The following is a 21,057-nucleotide window of genomic DNA, read 5'->3' on the forward strand; positions in this document are numbered from 1 at the left end:
TACCAGGACCCAGTGCCATGCACACCTGCTCCTAATAACCTGGACCTGGACCCTAACTTGTTTGACATCAAGTATTGTTTGCACCATTTCAAATAGTTCAAGAAAGCAGCTACTGTATCAGTGGAGAGAAGACTGGATGTTGTATTATTCATAACTTCATTAAGATGGATTTGGAAGCTGGGAGGTGATGGCAGGATGATCGAGGGTTCGAGGTCAGGCTGGGATATATAGTAAGACCCTGTTTCGAAAAGGAAGGGAGGGAGAGAAGGAAGGTAAATCCAGCAAGCAGCAAATGCTAACGCCCTAAAGCCAAGGCACCCTTGGCACATTTCAGAACAGCAAGAAGGGCAAAGCGCCTGGGGCAGAATCTAGTGAGAACTAGAGAAATGAGGTGGGAGAGCTGGCCCATGTCACCTGGGTCTTTACAGGTGGTAAGACTGCCTTTGACACAGGGTGAAATGGGGAGCCATGGAAAGGTTGTGAGCACTGGAGTGACAATTTCGACATCTGGGGTTAATTTCCTCCTCCTTCCCCCAAGTAAGCAACAAGAGGGCAGGGACTTATATTCACAGCCTTGGAGGACAATCAGGCATAGATTGCTCTCAGGAAATGCTTCAGCAAGTAAATGCATGAACGACTGAAAAAAGTAATGAAATGAAGTGATGAGTCCGTGGGTAATTGTGAATCTGACTCCTTCAGGGTCCCTTCACCCCACAGGACTGTGGAAGACCCGCCCCGCCCCCTCATGCTCTGCCTGCTCCCACGCCCGTGGTTAGGCTGAGGTTCGCGCTGCCGCCAGAGGGCGCAGAGCCGTGGAGGTTTCCCTCACGGAAGGCTTTGCGTGAGACACCGCGTGGGGCGGGGCCTGCAGGCGGGCGCCCTGCGGCTTAGCCGAGCCGAGCGGCAGGCGGAACGCAGTGGCGGGGCTGGGGCTGTGAGGCGGCGGCCGGAGCGGTTTGGGACGCGCACGGGGCGAAGATGGCGGCGGAGCGGCAGGACGAGCTGAGGGAGTTCGTGGCGGTGACGGGAGCTGAAGAGGACCGGGCCCGCTTCTTCCTCGAGTCGGCCGGCTGGGACCTACAGGTAGCGCCACGAGGCGGGCCGCGTCGGGCGGGCAGGGGTCTGCGGGGGGGCGGGGGGGGGGCGCCTGGCGCTTTGAGCCCGAGGCGGCCGAAGCGCACAGTCATCCCTGCCGGGCCAGGGCCCGACCCAGGCCTCATGGACCTGGGACCGCGTGCTTCTCGTCGCCGGCTGTGCTTGGGGGTTGGAAGGCACTCTACGTGGCCTCAGTTTCCCCCGCGGGCTCGCGGCGTCGGCGACAGTCTGGGCGCTATCGCAGCCCGCATGGATAGGGGTCGCCCGGGGGCGTGGCTGTCGCGCCGAGTGGACTCCGAGGCCTGGCGGGACCGAATGTCCACCTCCGGGGGTGGACGGGCGCCCTGGTCCAGGTGCCGAGCCCAGCCTCAGGCGACCCACGCCTTGTCTCGCTCTATGGCTTCCAGAAACTACCTGGGGGCGGGGGAGGGTAGGTCGGAGCCTCTTCACCCCTCTTAATTAGCTTTTCTGCAAAATGAGATCCTGTGTAAGTTATTGTCGAGTTCACAGGCACGCCACAGTGTGAATTAAATACTTGTTGATTAATGGAGAAGTTAAGCTGCACGAGGCAGGGGTTTTTGCGCGCTGATGAAGCCCCACCACCTGGAACGATGCCGGGCATGTAAGAAGCACTCGATATTCATCGTCCAGAGAATCGCATGAATGTTCTTAGCCAGCATACGTCCCAGGTGGATGATGGCGATGACTAGTGTTTATCGAGTACCTACTACAAACCAGGCACTGTTGTGTTTTGCTGTACGTGCCTTATGTCACTTAGCCTTCACCTTTTGTGGGATGAGGCATAAAGAGGTTGTTAAGTAACTTGCTCAAGGCTTCACTAGCTACTAATCAGACAGGTAAAGACCAACCGAGTTTTATGGATGAGGGATTGGAAGCTCAAAGGAATTAGCCCAAGGTTACACAGCCAGTGAGGCACACAGTTGGGATTCAAACTGGGTCTGCTGGCTTCGCCATTTACATTGCTTCCCAAACCTAAGCTTTGGATGAAGCATCACATGCATTTATAGGCCCAGTGTGAAGCCCCTGTGCTGGACAGAGGTACAAAATAGGAATGTGTCTGCCCCAAAGGACATAGTGTCACAAATAACAGGTTATCTATCCCTTTCTCCTCACGACAGGAGGAGAGGCAGTCTCATGCATGTGGCATGATGGACTCAAATGCAGGCTCTCTGAATGTCAGAGCTGCACAAGTCCCAAGACAGCACACCACTTCTCAGCAGGCTGGTTATATCCCATAAAGGCACACCCAGACTGGCTATGTCCCGAGACCGCTCAGTGCCTCCTACAAGGCTGGTCACCTTGAGGACAAGAGCTATGTCTTTTTCATCTCTCTAGACCTTATTGTTCTTCCTTATTTCTTTGTGCAGAATATGTGATTAGTAAATGCCTATCCATTGAGTTGGTGAGAGAGACATTCAGCCACAAATAGCCAAAAGGCTCATATATTCCTTCAGTATGTATAGAACTGATATGTGATGGTGGTTATATAAATCTTAATGGATCATTTCACCCAGTATGCAGTGTTGATGGGACAGATATCCCTATTTCATATGTCAAGAAACTGAGACTGACCCCATAGTTCCTGACTTCTGGCTGGAAGAACTTAGGAGAGCCAGAGCACACTGCCTGGGATGGAACCTGGCTCCACTCCTTACTAATTGTAACCTTGGGCAGTTTCCTTGATTTGTCAGTGCTTCTGTATCAACTATAAAGTGAAACAGTAATAGTACTAATTGCATGGAGTTCTGAGAGGATTGAGTGAGTTAACACATGTAAAGTTTTCAGAACACCCTGGCACATGAATCAGTGGTCAATAAATAGATGTTGGTTTTACTTCAGAAGAATGAAGAGTGTCTTCCACTCCAATTTTCTTTCCTTTTTCCTTAGTGGGTAGAATTTGTTTCAGGTGATATGAAGACTAACAGTTGGTCTATTATGTTTTGTTCTAATTTTGTGTGGCTCCAGATAGAGGACATCTTACAAGTGCAGGGCATGTCTTTATGTTTATGTTTCTCTGTGCTCAAAGAACATACAGGGTCCCAAGGTGCTACTTCTATGTTTCAGATTGCACTAGCGAGCTTTTATGAGGACGGAGGGGATGAAGACATTGTGACCATTTCACAGGCAACCCCCAGTTCAGTGTCCAGAGGCACAGCCCCCAGGTAAGGGCCAATTCAGTTGTTGCTACATGAGTGTTTCCAGCAGTGATGAGTTCTTTTTGGACCTGACAGAGATTTCAGGCCTGGGTGTTTGAACCAGAATTCAAACAATTTGCAAGTCTCAGTCGTTTTCTGCAAAGAGACGTGTGATCCTTACCTGAATGTGGTTATAGGGTTAATTCTGAGAGAAAGTACAGGGACACACTTTTAAAAGTTTTTAATGGGGCATGTGGCTTATACCTGTAATCCTACCTACACAGGAGGAGTGTACAAAAAGTTCTAGAGACCCCATCTCAGCCCATAAAAGCTGAGTGTGGTGTGTACACTAATCCCAACTACTTGGGAGAAATAAACAGGAGGATCACAGTCCAGGCCAGCCCCTGCATAAAGTAAGATCCTACCTCAAAAATAACCAAAGCAAAGAGGATGGGTGTGTGGCTCAAATGTAGAGCGTCTGCCTAGCAAATGTTCATATGTATATATGAAAGAGTTTAACAACAGGAAGACAGAGAACTTTTTCCATGAATACTCATCCTAGCCTGTCATTCAGACATGTCAGGCTAGAAAGTTCCCCTGGGAAGGTGAGGGAGCAAAAGTACCCTCTCTGGGCACTAGTACAGATGTCATCACTTCGATCCTTTGCACCATGTCTTTATGCAAATGCCAGAAAGATAGTCTCAGCTTACCCAAGCAATGACTGTGTTGCCATAGCGATTGCTCTTTGTCCCTTCACTTCTAGTTGATGAAACCCCAAAGCCTCTCTTGTCCTGATTGTCTTCTTCAGGAAGGAGGATGGCCAGTTTGAGGGCCAGTCTGGGTTACATAGTGAAACCCTGCCTCAAATAAATTTTTCTTGACTGGCCTGCAGTGATGCCACCAGTGCTGCCACCAGCACATTTATTTGTCCTTGACTTGTTCTTTTTCTAGTGTGTTATTCTATCTTGTGTCTGCATTTGTATATGCAACTTTCCATGATGCTATATTGACCCCTCTTTACCAACTAGCCTCCCCAACCCTTTATCTACCCAACAGTTCTTTGGCGCTAGTCCAAATGTGGTGTTTTTCTGAGAGACCTTTCTTGCTATGTCTCCTGCTCCCCACAAGAGGTTTTGTGTTCACAAGGCCCCATGTACTTCCGTCTGTCAGACCCCCTTTTGCTGTGCATTATAATGGATGCTGCCTGGCCCATCTGTGCCACTAGCCTATAACAACTGCCAGTTTTCTTTATAGACCCAGCATTCACTTCAGTGCCTAGCATATAGGCACTCCCTCAATATTCAAAAATTAAATGATAGAACTATTCAGTAGTAAGTTTTTAAATTAATAGTCTATTCTACCACTCCCAGGACAGCTTAGATTTCATTTTACCTCACAGTAGCACTTTCTAATTTATTCTTAGTCCTGTATGACTTTAAAAAATAAGTGCCATATTATTTTGCATATAAACTTAGGGGAATTAACCATCCACATATATCCTTTTGTCACCACCACCACCCCACCATGCACACACACAGAATCTCACCCCAGTCTCCTCAGCTCAGTAGCTGGTAATGGGGGTTACCTTTCTTCAGCTGTCCCTAAAATAATTTTACTTCTTTTTCTTTCCAGTGATAATAGGGTGACATCCTTCAGAGACCTCATTCATGACCAAGATGAGGATGAGGAAGAAGAAGAAGGCCAGAGGTAAGTCTGATGAGAAGTACAACCCACAGAAAGTTCACAGCAGTGCATAAATCACCTAGAGCAGGGTCGCTATTATATCTTAAGAACAGTCTCCTACTTCCTGTAGCTTAGAAGTGATTCTTGTTCTGTTACTGTTTTTTTTCTTTTGTCTTGTCCTAGATTTTGTTGTGGGCTGTTTTTAAAAATTGTTAAAATAATATGTATTTGCTAGCAGAGAGTCTCAAGTGGTACAGCACCTGCTTAGCAAGCATGAGGCCCTGAGTTAAAACCCCAGTGCTGCCAATAAATATAATATGTATGTATTGAGGAATATTCAGGGAAGGGAAACTAATCAGTAAAAAGGAAAAAAGTCAATCATGTTACCACAGTCCAGACCATAACCATGTGTCAATACTTTTGTTGTATTTCTTTCTATCTTCTTTCTTTTTATAGAAAAAAATCAATATATCTCATAATAAGCAGACTAATTGGCTTATCAATGTGTGTTCCCCCAACATACATACACTGTTTTGTTTTGTTTTAACTTTTTAGGTATGTCATAATAAAATTAATGTCCATTGTGGAAAGTCCAAGTCTAGAATAATGAAAAAATGTAACACTTACCCTTTGGTATCCATCGTTAATATTTTGGTATATTCTTATTTGGTTTTTGTTCTATATATAAATATACTTTGTTTTTTACTGCATTTTTTATGGTAATGGTAATTATGTGATGAAAATAATTTTTTCTTTGGTTAGATTAATGCTAGGTATTAAACATATTGTGTTATTAAAATTCTTCTTAAGTAGTTTCAGTGGTTATTGTTTAATAATCCATCATATGGGTTGTCCAATATTTAGGTAGGTTATTTCCAGTGTTTTACTACTATTAAAGTCAGTTCTGTGAACAGCTTAGTGTATTGATCTTTGACCAGTTTTTGGTTATTTTTCTTATAGTAGTTCCTAGTAATGGAAATACCAGGTCAGGGGCATGAAAAGTTTTAAGGCTGTTGATCATAGGCACCCAGTTCTTAAGCCAAGGCTTAAGATCCATCGAGCAAAACATTATCTACTTGGATTGAACAAGAATAAATTGGCCATAGCTTCATTTTACAGGTTTGGGTTCTCCATGGGTCTGCCTCTGTTTGTCAACTATTCCTCAGGAGCATTAAGTATATAATAGTCACGGAGGAAATGGAGTTACCTCACATTAGTCCTTGGGAAGTATACCGAGAAATTAATGTGTGTTCTCTGCAGATCCTTTACAAGCCTTTTCTTTTTGTGAGACTAGTATTTGAACTTAGGACTCTACACTTGCAAAGTAGGTGCTCCTACTTAAACCACATTTCCAGTCCATTTCTCTCTGGTTATTTTGGTTATGGGGTCTCACAAACTATTTCCCCACACTCCTCCTAATCTCAACCTCCTAAGTAGCTAGGATTTCAGGAGTGAGCCACCAGCTCCCGGCTAGAACCTTCCTTTTAAATACACTCAAGGTTTGAGGATATATGTTAATTTCAGGATTTTACACTACTTGAGTGAAAGGCAGTGTCATCAAGTACATGAATGGCCAGCTCCCAAATGAGCTACTTCGCTTTCTCCTGAGTCACTTCCTCCAACCTATGACATTCCATTATTATCTCCATTATTTCAATGACTTTCTTGGCCCCTCAGCATTTCAGACCTGAAACAACACTGCCTCTCCTGTTTCTGCCAAAGCCTAAGCTTTGCCTCTCCTTCCCTGGTAAATGCTAAGAATTAGAGGGCCAAGACTAAATTTTACAAGTTCTCACTTCCCCCTTCTTGGGGATATGCTGTTGACTTAGCAGTAAGAGTGATCCGAGGTAGCTACTTAACAGCTCAGTCTCAGATCTAGGTAAAAAAAAAAAAAAAGTACTGACTTCAATCTCAAGCCCATTGAGAGTCTTAACCCATTATAGCAGCTGGTATGGGCCCCTTGAAGCTTGTATTTGAGATTGAAGCTTCTCTGGGATTCTCCAGTACTGTTTCCTCAGGGCACCCAGTAATATGTTACAGAATGGTGAGGTGAGTCTTGGGGAAGCTCTTGTTGCTATCACAGTGCCTCACATGTGTGCATTACTCTGCTTGTTCTTTTGCATACATCTGCTGATTCGAACTTCATGACCCTGACTTAAGGAGCAGGTAGGTAGGGCATGTAATCCCTCCCTCCCATTTCAAAGACAAGGAGAGTGCAAAGAGCAATACACTGGCTTACTCAGGCCACACAGTGGCAGAGCCAGGACTGAAGTCTAGCTGCTTGTACTAACCACTCCACTGCCATCAATAATCCAGAGCTACTAGAGATAGCTGCTTTTGACTAGGACCATGGTCGCTATCCTCCAGATGAATGATTCCAGTGTACTCTGTCCTGCACTGATGTACTGTTGTGCATGCCTGGAATAACCTTCCTCATCTCTTCACCTGATAACCTCATTCTTAAGACTCAGCCCCAGAGACACCCTGCTAGGCAGCCTTGGTTGTCCTTCTGCACTCATTGTGCCGAGGTCCTTACTGACTTCATGGCTGCTCACATTGCATTGTACCTGCCTGCCTCCTTACATTTGTCCCCAGCTAGCCAGTAAGTTCCATAAGATGGGCATTATACATTTGCATCAGTGTGCCCATACCTATCCCAGAACCCAATGCATACTGTTCATTTTCTAAGTGTGTTTGGTGTTAGAAGTGTATTTTCTACACAGGTTTTATGCTGGGGGCTCAGAAAGAAGTGGACAGCAGATTGTTGGCCCTCCCAGGAAGAAAAGTCCCAACGAGCTGGTGGATGATCTCTTTAAAGGTGCCAAGGAACATGGAGCTGTTGCTGTGGAGCGAGTGACCAAGAGCCCTGGAGAGACTAGTAAACCAAGAGTGAGCATAAGGGTCTTTGTGCCCACAGGACTTAGCTTCCACATCGGGGAAGGAGGCCTTTTTCCCTCCACTAGTGACTGTTTTCTCATTTTCTTACTTGGTTTTCTATGTAGATAATTAGTGCAGTTTCTTTCACCCTTTTACAGGTAACTGTAGTTGGGGACAGAGTTTCTAAATCTGTAGCTTACAGTTTGGAAAAGATCCTGCAGACATGTTTGCTTTGGCATAGCCAATAGCCAATTTGACCACTCATACTTTGCTTTATTTTATTTAACTGAATTAATCACCTGTTGTTATAGAAAATAGGAATATCTGTCTTTGGGAAAAATAAAAAGTCTTTGGTATTATCCTGTACCCAAATTCCTAAATGGCCTTCATTAACTAGAATGTAGTGGCAGCTGTTCTCTTTAACTGAGTATTCCTGCTGTTTCCAGCTTCATGCCAATCCTGGTCACTTAATTCATTTACCATTCTGCCTGGCCCTGTGTAACTTGAGTTTGATACTCAGAGAAAGTAGTTAGCATCTTGATCAGGATCCCTGTCCTCTCTTTCCCTCACCTAAGATGTGTCACTGTATCCGAGTAACCCTACCACCAGATGTTTATGAACTTGTCCTTTACAGCCATTTGCAGGGGGTGGCTACCGCCTTGGGGCAGCACCAGAGGAAGAGTCTGCTTATGTGGCAGGAGAAAGGAGACGGCATTCCGGCCAAGATGTGAGTGTGCATCTGTCTCCCTTAAGAAAGCTTGTGGACTTTGTTCGGAAGGGGTTGGTCCTTCTGAACACATGTGCATGAACCAGCAGCCTCTGAAAGGGGGGCTTGCAGAAACAGTGTCCTTGCAGTGGTCTGAACAGAGGGGCTCACTAGGAAAAGCAAAGGCAGCTCTCATCTGCTGGGCAGGGGGCTGGTGAGAAGGGTTGGGAAGGGATTGGGCAAGTGATATTTTCTGAGCACTCCATGGAGTACTCCATCTCAAGCAGAGGGATAGTATATTTGGGGTTCTCTGATAGTATGGGCATGATTTGATCTTCAAACCACCAGTAAAAGCTTGAAACACTTTTTTTTTTTAAGTTTTTCTTATTGTCTAATACTTTTTCTGTGTGCAAAGGGTCTCTCTTCCTGAAGGTAAAATCATACACAATTTTAAATCTTAAAATTTCTAATGTTGTTCACAAACATTTTCATGGAGCCTTGTGACTATTAGTTTCTGTAATGTATGTTTTAAATAATTTTAGGTTTATTCCAAAATAAAGTCAAACAGGAAGAAAAAAATCCTATCTCCTCGTGGCACCAGTTATTAATTCATTGGTTTCTGGCCTTCTAGGCCCTTTTCTGTGAGTGTGTTCAGGGAGGGAGTTGATAACAGAAATTGTCGCTACCCTTTTTTTTCCTATATTCCTTTTTCATTTTGTTTTGATGTTACTGGGGTTTGAACTCAGGGTCTTGTATTTGCTAGGCAAGCAGTCTATCATTTGAGCCACACCTCCAGCCCAATTGGTACCATTTTTAATGATTGCAAAATGAGAAGATTGTCATGGTAGTTGAGTAAAGCACATATCATACACATTGGCATCCCTGCAGATAAGGTAGGCATAGCTTTCAGTGAGTCACTCACTCAGAACCACCTAGCTAGTGACTTGCAAAATCAAGACACAAACCCAGGTCTCCTTAAAATAAATGCCCATGCTCATCACCTGTATTGTATCTCGTCCTGTTTTAGGTTGATGCTTGTTTGGTGGTTATTGGTTGACTTCCCTGTGCATGCGTATGTGTATATGTGTGCCTCATTTGCAGTTTCAAATTGATGTTCTGTCCAGAGTCCTATCAGTGTATTAAGTGTTGACCTCCTGTACAGGTTCATGTAGTGCTGAAGCTCTGGAAAAGTGGATTCAGCCTGGACAATGGTGAACTCAGAAGCTACCAAGATCCATCCAATGCCCAGTTTCTGGAGTCTATCCGCAGAGGGTGAGCAGAGAAACTGTGCTTTCATCCCAAATTAATAGATGGCAGGTGGAAAAGGAAGAAGCAAAACATTTATTATTATTTGAGAAATTTGATCAAATTTAATACAGTTGAGATACAGATTCACAGGTTTGCTTCAGAAATTTTGTGTCCATTTTTTTTCTTTGGGCCTGAGACAGAGCCAAGTGGCCGAATAAAAAATAGGTGTCTGCTGTAGCTGAGCAAGCAAGAGAAAAGTGCAGTCAACTCTAGAGTGGCTGGCTCCCAGTGACTTTCACCACTGGAACTGAGAGGTTTCTTCCCCCTTGTCTTCAGTGCTGGCATTTTCATGCTACTCTCTGTAAACCCTAACATTGTCTTTTCCCTCACAGGGAGGTGCCAGCAGAGCTGCGGAGGTTAGCTCACGGTGGGCAAGTAAACTTGGATATGGAGGACCATCGGGATGAAGACTTTGTGAAGCCCAAGGGAGCCTTTAAAGCCTTCACTGGTGAAGGCCAGAAACTGGGCAGGTGAGTAGCAACACTGGGAGGGTGCCAGATTTTGTGAGTCCCACCAGCCAGGTCCTATAGATCTGTGTCTTCAGTATGAGGAGCTTTTCATTTACAGAGTGGTTCACATTTTGGTTTCATGGGGGAAGAGTATGGAGAGAGTATACTTTGCAGTTAACAGACCTGAGTTTAAGTCTCTGTTTCTTTACTTTGTAGCTATGTGACCTTTGAGTGAGAGGAGCCTCAGTTTTCCCAGCTACAAATTGGTACTAATAATAGTCCTTACTCCCTAGGATTACTGTTGGGAGGTGTAAAGGAGCCAGTTTATTTCTCATACTGAGCAGTAAATGTGACAAAATTGCCACTTTGACTAAGAATCCATGGTGTTCAGGGAAGGTGTGATCACTTGTATGGCTTAAGGTCTAGAGTGGGGATTATGAGGGGTGTAAGGAATTTCTAACTTTTCCACCCACAGGCCACCTACTAGCATTGCTCGGGATCCAAGGAAGCTCAAGAACTGGTTGCCTCTGTACCATTATGGCAACTCTTTACTTTTTTTTTTCTTCTTCTTCTATACTGGGGTTTGAACTCAGTGCCTACACCTTGAGCCACTCCACTAGCCCCTCGTTTTTTTTTATGATGGGTTTTTCAAGATAGGGTCTCGTGAGCTATTTGCCTGGAGCTGGCTTTGAATTGTGATCCTCCTGATCTCTGCCTCCTAAGTAGCTAGAATTTTAGGCATGATCCACCAGCACCCAGCTGATTCTGCTTTTTTGGTGGTGCCTAACACTGTCTTTTTCTGTGACTTTTTCTGCCACCTTTCCTCTGCCACTGCCTGTACAATTCTGATTTTTATACAAGGAAAGCAAGGCTCTTGGGCTTTAATGGCTTGCCCTTGGGCGCATGGCTGCTTTATGACAGAGTTGGGAGTGGAATCCAAGCCTTCTGATTGGCATTCCTTCCCATGCTCCTGGACAGCAGGACACCCTCTCTGCCCTACACCTAGCAACCCTCATGCTAACCACTGTCCTTGCTACCCCCCACCGCCATCTGCAGGGATCAGAGCTGGGTTTGCCAGCAGCCAGACCTTTCTATCTTTTGGCTGATGCACCCCTGGAATCCCCTGCCTCTCTGTTGGCCTTCCATGCCTCCTTAGAGTTAGGATATTAAAGACCAGCAGTTTGTGATTTATGTAATTATGTCCACATGCTCTCATCATTTCATCTGCCACCTTGGGGGCTATGGGCAAGCCCAGGACAGCCATGATTAGGATGAGCTTTCCTATTAGCTATGGTGAGCTTTGTAGAGCACCTAATTGTTTTTCTTCTATTATTATTAACAAAATATGTTCAGACAAAGAATAAGCTATTCTTAAACCCAATATCCAGAAATATCCTTCTACTCTCATTCAGGTATATAATACATGTGTGTGTTTGTAAACATGCTACTATGGCTTGGATATAAAACTCATTGTGTTAAAGGCTTGGTCCCCCCGCATGGGATTGTTGGGAGGTGATGGAATTTTTATGGGGTGGGGCTTAATGTGTGGTTCTGAGTTCATTGGAGACTTGCCCTCAAAGAGGATTGTGGGACCCTCTTTCTCTTTTGCTTCCTGGCCATGAGGTGTGAACAGTTTACTCTGTGCCATTGCTGTCTGGCATGCCCACTAGAGATCCAAAACAGTGGGTCTGCCTTATTTGGGACTGGAACCTCCAAAACTATTAGCCAGAATTTCTCTTAATTTGATTATCTCAGGTATTCCCATAGAGTGAAGGGAAAGTCACTAACAAACATGCTGTTTCATCCCCCACTTTTTCCTAATAAGTGAGGTAGGCTGTCATTCCATATTAGTATGTATATTTCTACACAATTGCTAATGCTTACGTTATGTTCTATTCTATGGATGTACTATAGTTACACCAGTCCTTGGTAAAATATTTAGGCAACCACCAGTACCGTGAACAACATTGCAGTAAATGTCTCTGTAATTAAATCTTTGTGTATATGCTTTTGTTGGACCAAGATAAAATTGCTGGCCCCAAATTTCTTCATATTTTTAAGATGTTGTCAAATTACCCTCCAGAAAGGTGATAACAGTTTTTTAAGGGAATGTTCAAAAGTCAAAACAGGATGCATGGCTCAAGCAGTAGTGCACCTGCTTTTCAAACAAAAAGCCCTGAGTTCAAACCCTAGTCCCACCCCCAAAAAAAAAAAAATTTCAGAACAACATGCAATTTGGGTTTGTTTATACTTTCATGAGCTGAATAGGGAATGCTTCTTTTGGGAAATCTAACTAGTATACAGTGTGTGCAAGCCTCTACATCTTAAAAAATTAAAGTATTTTTAAAGAACTCTCACAAGATGGAAATACTTTATTAGTGCAGTAGATGAGTCCCATAAGTCATGAAAGAGCTTAGTAATCGGGGTGAGCCAGGCACTGGTGGCTCACTTCTATAACCGTAGCTACTTGGGAGACTAATACCAGGATGATGGCGATAACCCTAGCTACTTGGGAAACTGATACCAGGATGATGGTGGTTCGAGGTCAGCCTGGGCAAAGAGTTCCTGAGACCCCATCTCCAAAATAACCAGAGAAAAATGGAATGAAGGTGTGGCTCACCTGCAAGCGTGAAGCCCTTAGTTAAAAACCATCAGTACTGGGGGCGGGAAGCCAATTCAGAATGATGTTTGTCAATGAAGTAAATATTCATTGCCAGTTAGTTTACTTGAATTTTGTCTCAGGTCTGGATTTTTTTTTTTTTTAATTAAAGCAACTGCCTTTTTTTTTTTTTAACCCCAGTATTGTGGTTTGAACGCAGGACTTCACCCTTGTTAGGCAGGCACTCTGCCCCATGAGTCACACCTCCATTTTAAAGCTGAGCTTTAAAAAAAAATGTTTGGGGCTGGCAGAGTGGCTCAAGTGCTAAGAGCACCTGCCTAGCAAGCACGAGGCTCTGAATTCAAACCCCAGTACCGCCAAAAAAAATGTTTTATATAGTTAAACACAATGGGATTGCAGGGGGGGGGGTTGTTTTTTGTTTGTTTGGGTTTTTTTTTGTTTTGGGGTTTTTTGTTGTTTTTGTTTTGTGGTATTGGGGCTTGAACTCAGGGACTACACCTTAAGCCACTCCACCAGCCCTTTATTGTGTTGGGTATTTTTCAGATAGGGTCTTACAAACTTTGCCCAGGCTGGCTTCGAATCACGATCCTCCTGATTTCTGCTACCTCAGTAGCTAGAATTACAGGCATGAGCCGCTGGTACCCAGCCAGGATTGTGGCTTTTGAGTCTAAATCAACTGGACAGTTTCTTTAGTTTTTCCCATAAATTTTGCTATATTTTCCATTGTCTTTTTGTTTTTGTTTTTTTTTTCCTTTTGAGATAGTGTGTCACTGTACCCCAGACTGCCCTCAAACTCTCAGTCCTCTTGCCTTAGCCTCCTAAATGAGGTTACAGGCATGTACCACTACATCTGGCTACATTGTCTTCCAAATGTCAGCCAAAATAATTAAGACCGTGAGTTTAAGAAAATTTTCTCAAGTTTACCTTGAAAATAAGGCAGTCCTGAGTTTTTTCTCTAGTTTTCTGGAAAATGATGCTTTATAGTGAATAAGTAAATAATCTCATTTCTAAAGTGAGAAAATTCTTTGAATTGCATGAAGTGTTTCTGGTTGGTTTTGGCTTTTCATCTGTTTTTTTGGGCAGCAGCTAACCTGACACTTTGGGAAGGACTGCACAAATTTGACTTTGATTTGCAAATACCAAGAATGGGTGAGGGGGGTGGGGGAGGCCACGGCTTTTCGAAATGAGCTTTAACTGCTTGCTGGGTTTATGTAGTGATAGTTTTCGTGAAGGTCATGGCTGAGTCTCAGGATTTGTAATTGTTACAAGAAAGTACCTTAGTACCAGTTTATTCCACTATGAAGGCATGAACAGTTGGGTGACTGAGGCTCTGAAAGAGGCTTGGTTTCTCTGAGACTCCTTATAGTGTTTGCAGGGAGACACTAAAGAAAGGCATCTGGTTATAGAGGTCAGTCCTGACCTTTCTGCCTTTGGGTGAAATGCCCTCACTGCTGCAGGTGACCATCTGCTCAGGCGGCAGCAATTCTCAGGAAGACCAGACAAAACTGTCCTTTGAACAGGTGTGTGTGTGTGTGTGTGTGTGTGTGTGTGTGTGTGTGTCTGTCCTACACAGTGAGTAGGGCAGTTTGGAACGCTAATGCTCAAATGTCTGTCTTAAAGAAGCAGAAGGCCCAGTGTAGGAGTGTCTTCTCCTCTTCTCCCACACCCTCTGTTAACAGCACAGGCCAGAAGTACCTCTCCTTTTACTTAGCCATGTGTAGGTGGTAGCATCTCAAAGTGATTTGGGTTCAGTATTCAGGTAAATGTAATGGGACAGAACCTTAAAGAGTGATAGCAAGCAGACATTTGAGGATTTTCCATTGTTAGCCATGCATGATACTAATAAGCATTTCCATGTGTTTATCTCCTTTAATCCTGGGTTTGTTTGCTTTTTGCTTTCTTTTTTTCCTTGATCTTGATGGTACTGGGATTTGTTTGTTTTGTTTTGGTTTTTGGTTTTTTATTTGCAGTACTGGGGCTTGAACTCAGAGCCTTCACCTTGAGCCACTCCACGAGCCCTGTCTTTTTTGTGAAGGGTTTCTTGAGATAGGGTCTTCAGAACTATTTGCCCGGGCTGGCTTCAAACCGCAATCCTCCTGATCTCTGCCTCCTAAATAGCTAGGATTGCAGGTGTGAGCCTCTGGTGCCTAGCATTTAAAAGTGTAGCCCAACAAGCCTCAAACTTACAATCTTCCTGCCACATCCTCTTCGCCTCATTGATTACCGGCATGTGCCACCACAACCAGCAGTACTGGGGTTTGAAGTCAGGACTTCACACTTGCAGTACAGGTGATCTACCACTTGAGCATGCCTCCAGACCTTAATCCAGTTTTGATTCCCATTCTACAAATAAGTACCAGGACTTGGCAAGGTCAGGCCTTGCCCAGGGCCACACTGCTGCTCAGTGCTGAACTAGGCTTGCTTCCCCTCATCCCCCAACCCAGTCTCTGCACTTGTTCAACTATCTTGGGGATTTCATTTAACTTTTTTATTGATGAGGAATGTTAGGGTTAGGTTCCTAAAATCCAGGCCTACTTCTAGCTGATTCCAAGACCCGGCACTGTGATCTAAAGCCAGACAGCTGGTATTCTATCCTGGCTCCACCTCAGACCAACACGGGCATCCTAGGCAAGTCACTTGACCCCACTGCCTCAGTTCCTCATCCATCTTGTTTAATTTAGGGTTGGAGTGGGGCCAGATGGCAGGCAGTGCCTCTGCAAAGCTTAGTAATGGCTGCCACTCACTATACCGCCTGCTCTGAAAGGTACATAGAGTGAAGAGAGGATCTCCATTTACAGAAGAAGACATGGTGGTGCTGAGACCTTCAGTAACAAGCTGAGTGTCACATAGCTTCTAAGTGAGGAACACATCAGACTGCCTGGAGGAGGGGAACAGTTTGAGAAAGCATTTTCAGTATAAGTATTTCCCAAAGTAAGCCATAGGAAGTAAAACCTGTGAAAATCCTTTCTGAGGGGAAGACACAGACTATATAAAGGGAGATAGCTGTTGCATGAGCACTTAATTTGTGTAGGGGGGGGGTACTGGGGTTTTGAACTCAAGGCCTCACACTGGTAGGCAGGTGCTCTACCATTTGAGATACTTCACCAGTTCAAATAAGTACTTAAAATTTTTAATCTGATCTATAGCATGTGCTGTGTTCTTATCTGTAAAATGGAGATAATGCCCATCTCAGAGGGTGCTTGAGATCATTTAGGGAGCCATGAAGACAAAGCCCCACAAGACATACTCACACAAAGTGGATGTAAATGTCACTCCTGGTGTCTGTTCCCTCTACACTGCAAAAGATGCCAAGTACTTTGGAATAATAGCCTCTTCCTCATTTTAGGCCTGGCTAAAAATGTGACTGTCCTTTCCTAGTGGGAGTAGCTTCCATGAGTACCTATCGTGTACTTGGAATTGTAACAGGAGAGTTGATAAAACTAATGAGCAAAACAGTAGTAGTAGATGGAAGGCTTTTATATGTGTAACCTGGAACTTTTCACTAGTGCAGTTCTTGAAGCGTGTAGTAGTGTCATTTACTTGTGTGTCCCAACCCATGTTTGAATACTATGTGCTCCTCTTGTGCCACCTAAGTATGGCCAGCATATACCTCTGATCTCCGTTTTATAATTCTCCAGGCCCATACTTTTCACTTTCACAGAAAAGGATAAGTTTACTTTTCAGTCACCATTTGCTGTTGTACATTCCCAGGCAGCATCTCACTGACTGGTTTCCATGAAGTTCTCTTTTTGTAAGAGATTAACAAGTGTGATTTGAAAAGACCTGGTGCAGGTGTCTTCACTGCACAGTCTCTCAACCTTCAATAGGCTGGTGGCCTGTGATATGCTAGAACATGAGACATTTCCCAAACCTTCCTGGAGAGATCTCAAAGGAATAGGGTCCTCTGGGACACACTTGGAAGAGCACTTTCAGTTGGATTTGCTACAGGTACCCTTTTTTTAGGCCATAAAGAGGAGAGGGAAGGGTGGGGTGTAGAAACTGATCTAATTAGAGACTTTGGGAGAAGTCAGTTAACTCATATAATAGCCTCTCTGCAGAGGTCTAGACCAGGCCATCTGCTCAAAGGCTAAAAATGAGGCAAGTAGGTGGTTCAGCAGAGAGGATAAGACTCCAAATGATTGAAGAATTTGGACTTGTATGAGCATTTTGTGTTTGTCGCCATCCTGAGTGCTTTATGTACTCAGGACAGGAAACCTTGTCCCTTGTTACTGGAATCCTGTTAAAAGGCCCTCGTTGAAACTAAGGGAGTTGGAGTGGCTTGCCCAAAGCCACACAGCTAATGAGTTCATTCAGGCTCTGGTTCATCTGATTCTGAGAGCTGAGCTCTAAACACTGGCAGACTTTGTGTCCTGTTCACTGTATAATTAATCCTTACAGTACCTGGCCCTTAGCTGACCTTCAGAAATTCTTGCCCCCACCACCACCACCATAGTTGGCACATGAGTATGAGATGCACACGTAAAGGAGGTCACATTAGGAGATGCTGGCCTGAACTGTCCATCACAGCCAGTCACCCACCAGGTTGTGCCAAAGCTGCCTTAGCCACAAATTTGGAATGCCTCCCTCAGCTACTTTGTGGAGCCTAAGACTCATCCCAGTCTATTGGATCCTCCAACCTCATGACCCAGTCTTTGCCATCCCAGACTATGTTCCCTTCAAGCCCTTGGTCAAGTGAGGACACAAGGAAGAAGGTTTGAGCAACTGGCCCAAGGCTTCTTAGGAGTAGGAGCCAGCTGCAATATCCAGTGCAATGTGTAACTCAAGGTGTGAAGTGAATTGTTCTTGACCCAAGGTTCCTATAAAGGCAAGAATTCTGTCTGTCCCAGTTACTCTGTCAACAACACCAAACACAGGGCCAGGCATATGACAGTTAACTCGGTGAGAACCTGAGAAGAGGCTCCCTTCCTGCCAGGGGCCTGGTTTCTTTTCCTATCCTGATAGTTCCTTTCTCCTCAGCACGGCCCCCCAGGTGTTGAATACCAGCTCTCCAGCCCAGCAGGCAGAAAATGAAGCCAAAGCCAGCTCTTCTATATTAATCAACGAGTCAGAGCCTACCACAAACATCCAAATTCGGCTTGCGGACGGTGGGCGGCTGGTGCAGAAGTTTAACCACAGCCACAGGTACCTTGCATTCTCTGGCCTAGCTTTTTCTAGCAGTGTCCCTGCTGATCAGGGACATCAGGCAGTTGCTCTTCCTTCTGTACACCAGCAAGCAGGCCATACTTTTCTCTGAAAAGCAGCAAGGCAGAATGATCTATAAATCTGAAGCCCTTGGCCCTAGTCCCCACTCTTCCATCAGTATAGGCAAGGACTGTGCTCTTCCCTCCTATGGGTCTCATTCTTCATCCTCAGGGTTTAAGCCACCGGACTTTGTTCAAAGGAAATTTTATAACACTCAGATATGGAAGAGATCAAATTAGAGCTACCATGTCTAATAGGGGACAGGATGTACAGTGCTCATACCCCACTACCTGGTTTCTCCCACCAATCTCTCTCCAGAGCCCTCTGTAAACCACTTATTTGTAAAGCTTTTCTGGATCTGGTCTTTGATAATTCTGGGGGATACCTGCTGTACTGTCTCAGATTATGTGGGCTGGGTCAGCGCAAACAGTCTCCCCTGTTTTAAAGTTGGGGAAACTGAAGCACCAAGGGGTAAAGACACTAGCTGAGGAGGTGCTCTAGGACTGTTGCCAGTAAAGATACTTGGCAACTCCTTTCTCTGGAACAGTGTCTAAGCTTCATCAGTCATGAGCCCACTAAGGTTCCCACATGTGGGCCAGTGACTGGTTTGACAGTCCGTGAGTGTTGACCAGGTCCCCCCCTTATGGGGTAGAGGTGTAAAACAAGCTTGGGAATGAGTCAGGAGCATCTGGAGCTTTGCTCCTACTTCTCTTAGTTGGGGGAGGGGAGCCCATCTAACTTACCTAAGTTACTGCCACAGTGTCACCCCAGCATTCTTGCCTAAGGGGGCTGTTTCTGCAGGGGTGAGGGGGCCTCTCTCAGATGTACCACTCTGTAGACTGCACAGAGGCAGAAGGAGACTTATTTCAGGTGATTCCATCCTCATGACTACCAGGTTCATATCACAAGCAGCATCTGGAGAAAGGGATTCCTGTCACTGAGGAGTTTGACACACAAAAGAGTCTTCACTGCCCCATGCAATTCAGGAGAAGATAGTAGTCAGATTGTCCTAGAAATGTTTGCTTTATAAGCAATATAACTTAATCAGTGCCACGGAGTAGGGAAGCCTGCCTGTAGGGGAGGTAGAATTCAATGTGGGGAGGAAGTAGGGTATGATGAAGAATTAGAGGGAGAAAAGGGTGAAGGAAAGGGAACAAAATTAGGCAGTCCTTGGGCACAGTAAGGGTGTTCGTGTTTATCCTAAGGAAGGTAGGGGATTGCCCCAGAGAAGGGACTAGTCTGCTGTGCTTCCGGGTGACAGCTTTGGCAGCTCTGTGGAGAAGGGTGGGCATCCTTCAGAGAGCAGGGGCTGTGTGTGGGTGGCAGCCAGGGTCCCTGTTCACCCCACTTACCCCACTCCTCCAGGATCAGCGACATCCGACTCTTCATTGTGGATGCCCGGCCGGCCATGGCTGCCACCAGCTTTGTCCTCATGACTACCTTCCCCAACAAAGAGCTGGCTGACGAGAATCAGACCCTGAAGGAAGCCAACCTGCTCAACGCTGTCATCGTGCAGCGGTTAACATAACCGCCCAGCCTGGCTTCCCCTTCCTCCCATGTCTCCCACGGTCAGCAGCCATGCTTGTGGGAACCACCCTCCTGCCCTTGTGCACACCCAGCAGTCCAGTGCCACGTCTCCTCCGTAGCTCTGGGTTCTTAGACTTTGGTTGGACATTTGTTTTCTCCTTAGTTTCATTTCCTGGGTTTTTGTGATGATCAGTGGACTTTAAAGGAAAAATAATAATAAAAACCACCAAAAAAATTGAAGGACTATCACCAGCATGTTGTACAGAAGCTCCCACTGAAGGCGGCTTTGATTGCTGTAAAATCTTGTTTGTTTGGGGACTTGGGGGGAGGCCTTCCTCCAACCTCTGTGTAAAAATCGCTGGGTACATGGTATTCACCTGTCCCAAAGGTGGCTACGTGAAGGATCCCCCTTCATAGGGAAGGAAGAAGGGAGACATGGGACGAAGGTTTGCAGCCTCTCAACTCACAGGAACATCTCACCTGCCCCAGCAAAACCAGACATTGGCCCCCAAAGTGAGAGGTCAGAGCTGGATGCACACAATCCCTTCACAGGAAAATGAGTGCTTCCCAGCTCCACTGGCTTAGCTTGAGACAGCCATGCTCTTGAGCCCCAGCCAGCTGAGGCACCACTGCACCTGCAGCAGCCCCTATCCCTCACCAGCCAGGCTGTTCTTCCTGGCGACTCCGGTCATTGCTTTCTTTACTCCATATGCAGAGTTCAGTAAGGGTATCTTGGCCTAAGAGAGAAACAGAACCAGAGCTGCTAAGTAATACCATTGGCAGATCAAGTTTCGAAGAACATGGGCATCCTATGCCACAAGCACCTTTAACTGTTGGTGTTTGCGAGAAGCTTCTGGTAAGCAAATTTTGAGGGCAAGTGTGGTGTCAGCATGTGGTTTTGGGTTGTGGGTTCCAATTCATACTTGTTCTTTGGCAGCACTCTAGGCCACATCCCAGCCTGATGAGGACCCTCCACCCATCAGTTTGCTTCCTTGTGTGGGTGGCTGAGTTACCATTGCTCCATCCTCCTCTAAACTGTTGTCACCAGCCACTTTCACTTTTCTGCTTCAACCCCTACCCCAAGCCAGGAACCCACACAGCGCCCACCCAGAGCTGCCAAGACCCATCCTGAGAAAGGGCTTTGGCTTGGTGCTTCCAACCCCAAACTTGCATCTACCACCGTGTTTTCTGCAGGTGGAGGTGACTGGAAACTTAAATGCAGGTCTGGAAAAAATTTGTCACCTTGACCATTAAAAACCAGAATGAGGACAATGGAATTTTGTACCTTTTGTACTGGGTTCCTTGGAAGGAAGTTGGCAGCAGCCATCCTAAGTGCTTCAGTGCTTCACAGGGCCCCGCTTGGCAATGCAAGACCTAACGCCCAGGACACAGCTGGTAAGTGGTAAGCTGCCAACTTCCAGAGCCCGTGCTTCA

At 45.4% G+C, this 21,057-nt stretch overlaps 1 protein-coding gene across 1 annotated transcript; it reads left to right on the forward strand.

Annotated features, from left to right (window-relative positions):
• The first annotated feature begins 909 nt into the window (after positions 1-909).
• Nsfl1c (NSFL1 cofactor) lies at positions 910-19,863 on the forward strand. The gene is made up of 9 exons (XM_020176248.2): positions 910-1,083; positions 3,181-3,278; positions 4,884-4,958; positions 7,658-7,823; positions 8,446-8,538; positions 9,680-9,789; positions 10,158-10,295; positions 17,872-18,036; positions 19,462-19,863. The coding sequence occupies exons 1-9, from the start codon at positions 979-981 to the stop codon at positions 19,622-19,624; spliced, it is 1,113 nt and encodes a 370-aa protein (XP_020031837.1). The 5' UTR covers positions 910-978; the 3' UTR covers positions 19,625-19,863.
• Positions 19,864-21,057: the final 1,194 nt, after the last annotated feature.

The sequence above is a fragment of the Castor canadensis genome, chromosome 5, assembly GCF_047511655.1.
Source record: "Castor canadensis chromosome 5, mCasCan1.hap1v2, whole genome shotgun sequence".
Classification (NCBI taxonomy): Eukaryota; Metazoa; Chordata; class Mammalia; order Rodentia; family Castoridae; genus Castor; species Castor canadensis.

Coding starts and splice junctions, on each gene's coding strand:
- Nsfl1c (XM_020176248.2), top strand. CDS start 979: ATGGCGGCGGAGCGGCAGGACGAGCTGAGGGAGTTCGTGGCGGTGACG. Junction 3,279..4,883: donor TCCAGAGGCACAGCCCCCAG/GTAAGGGCCAAT, acceptor TTTTCTTTCCAG/TGATAATAGGGTGACATCCT. Junction 8,539..9,679: donor GACGGCATTCCGGCCAAGAT/GTGAGTGTGCAT, acceptor CCTCCTGTACAG/GTTCATGTAGTGCTGAAGCT.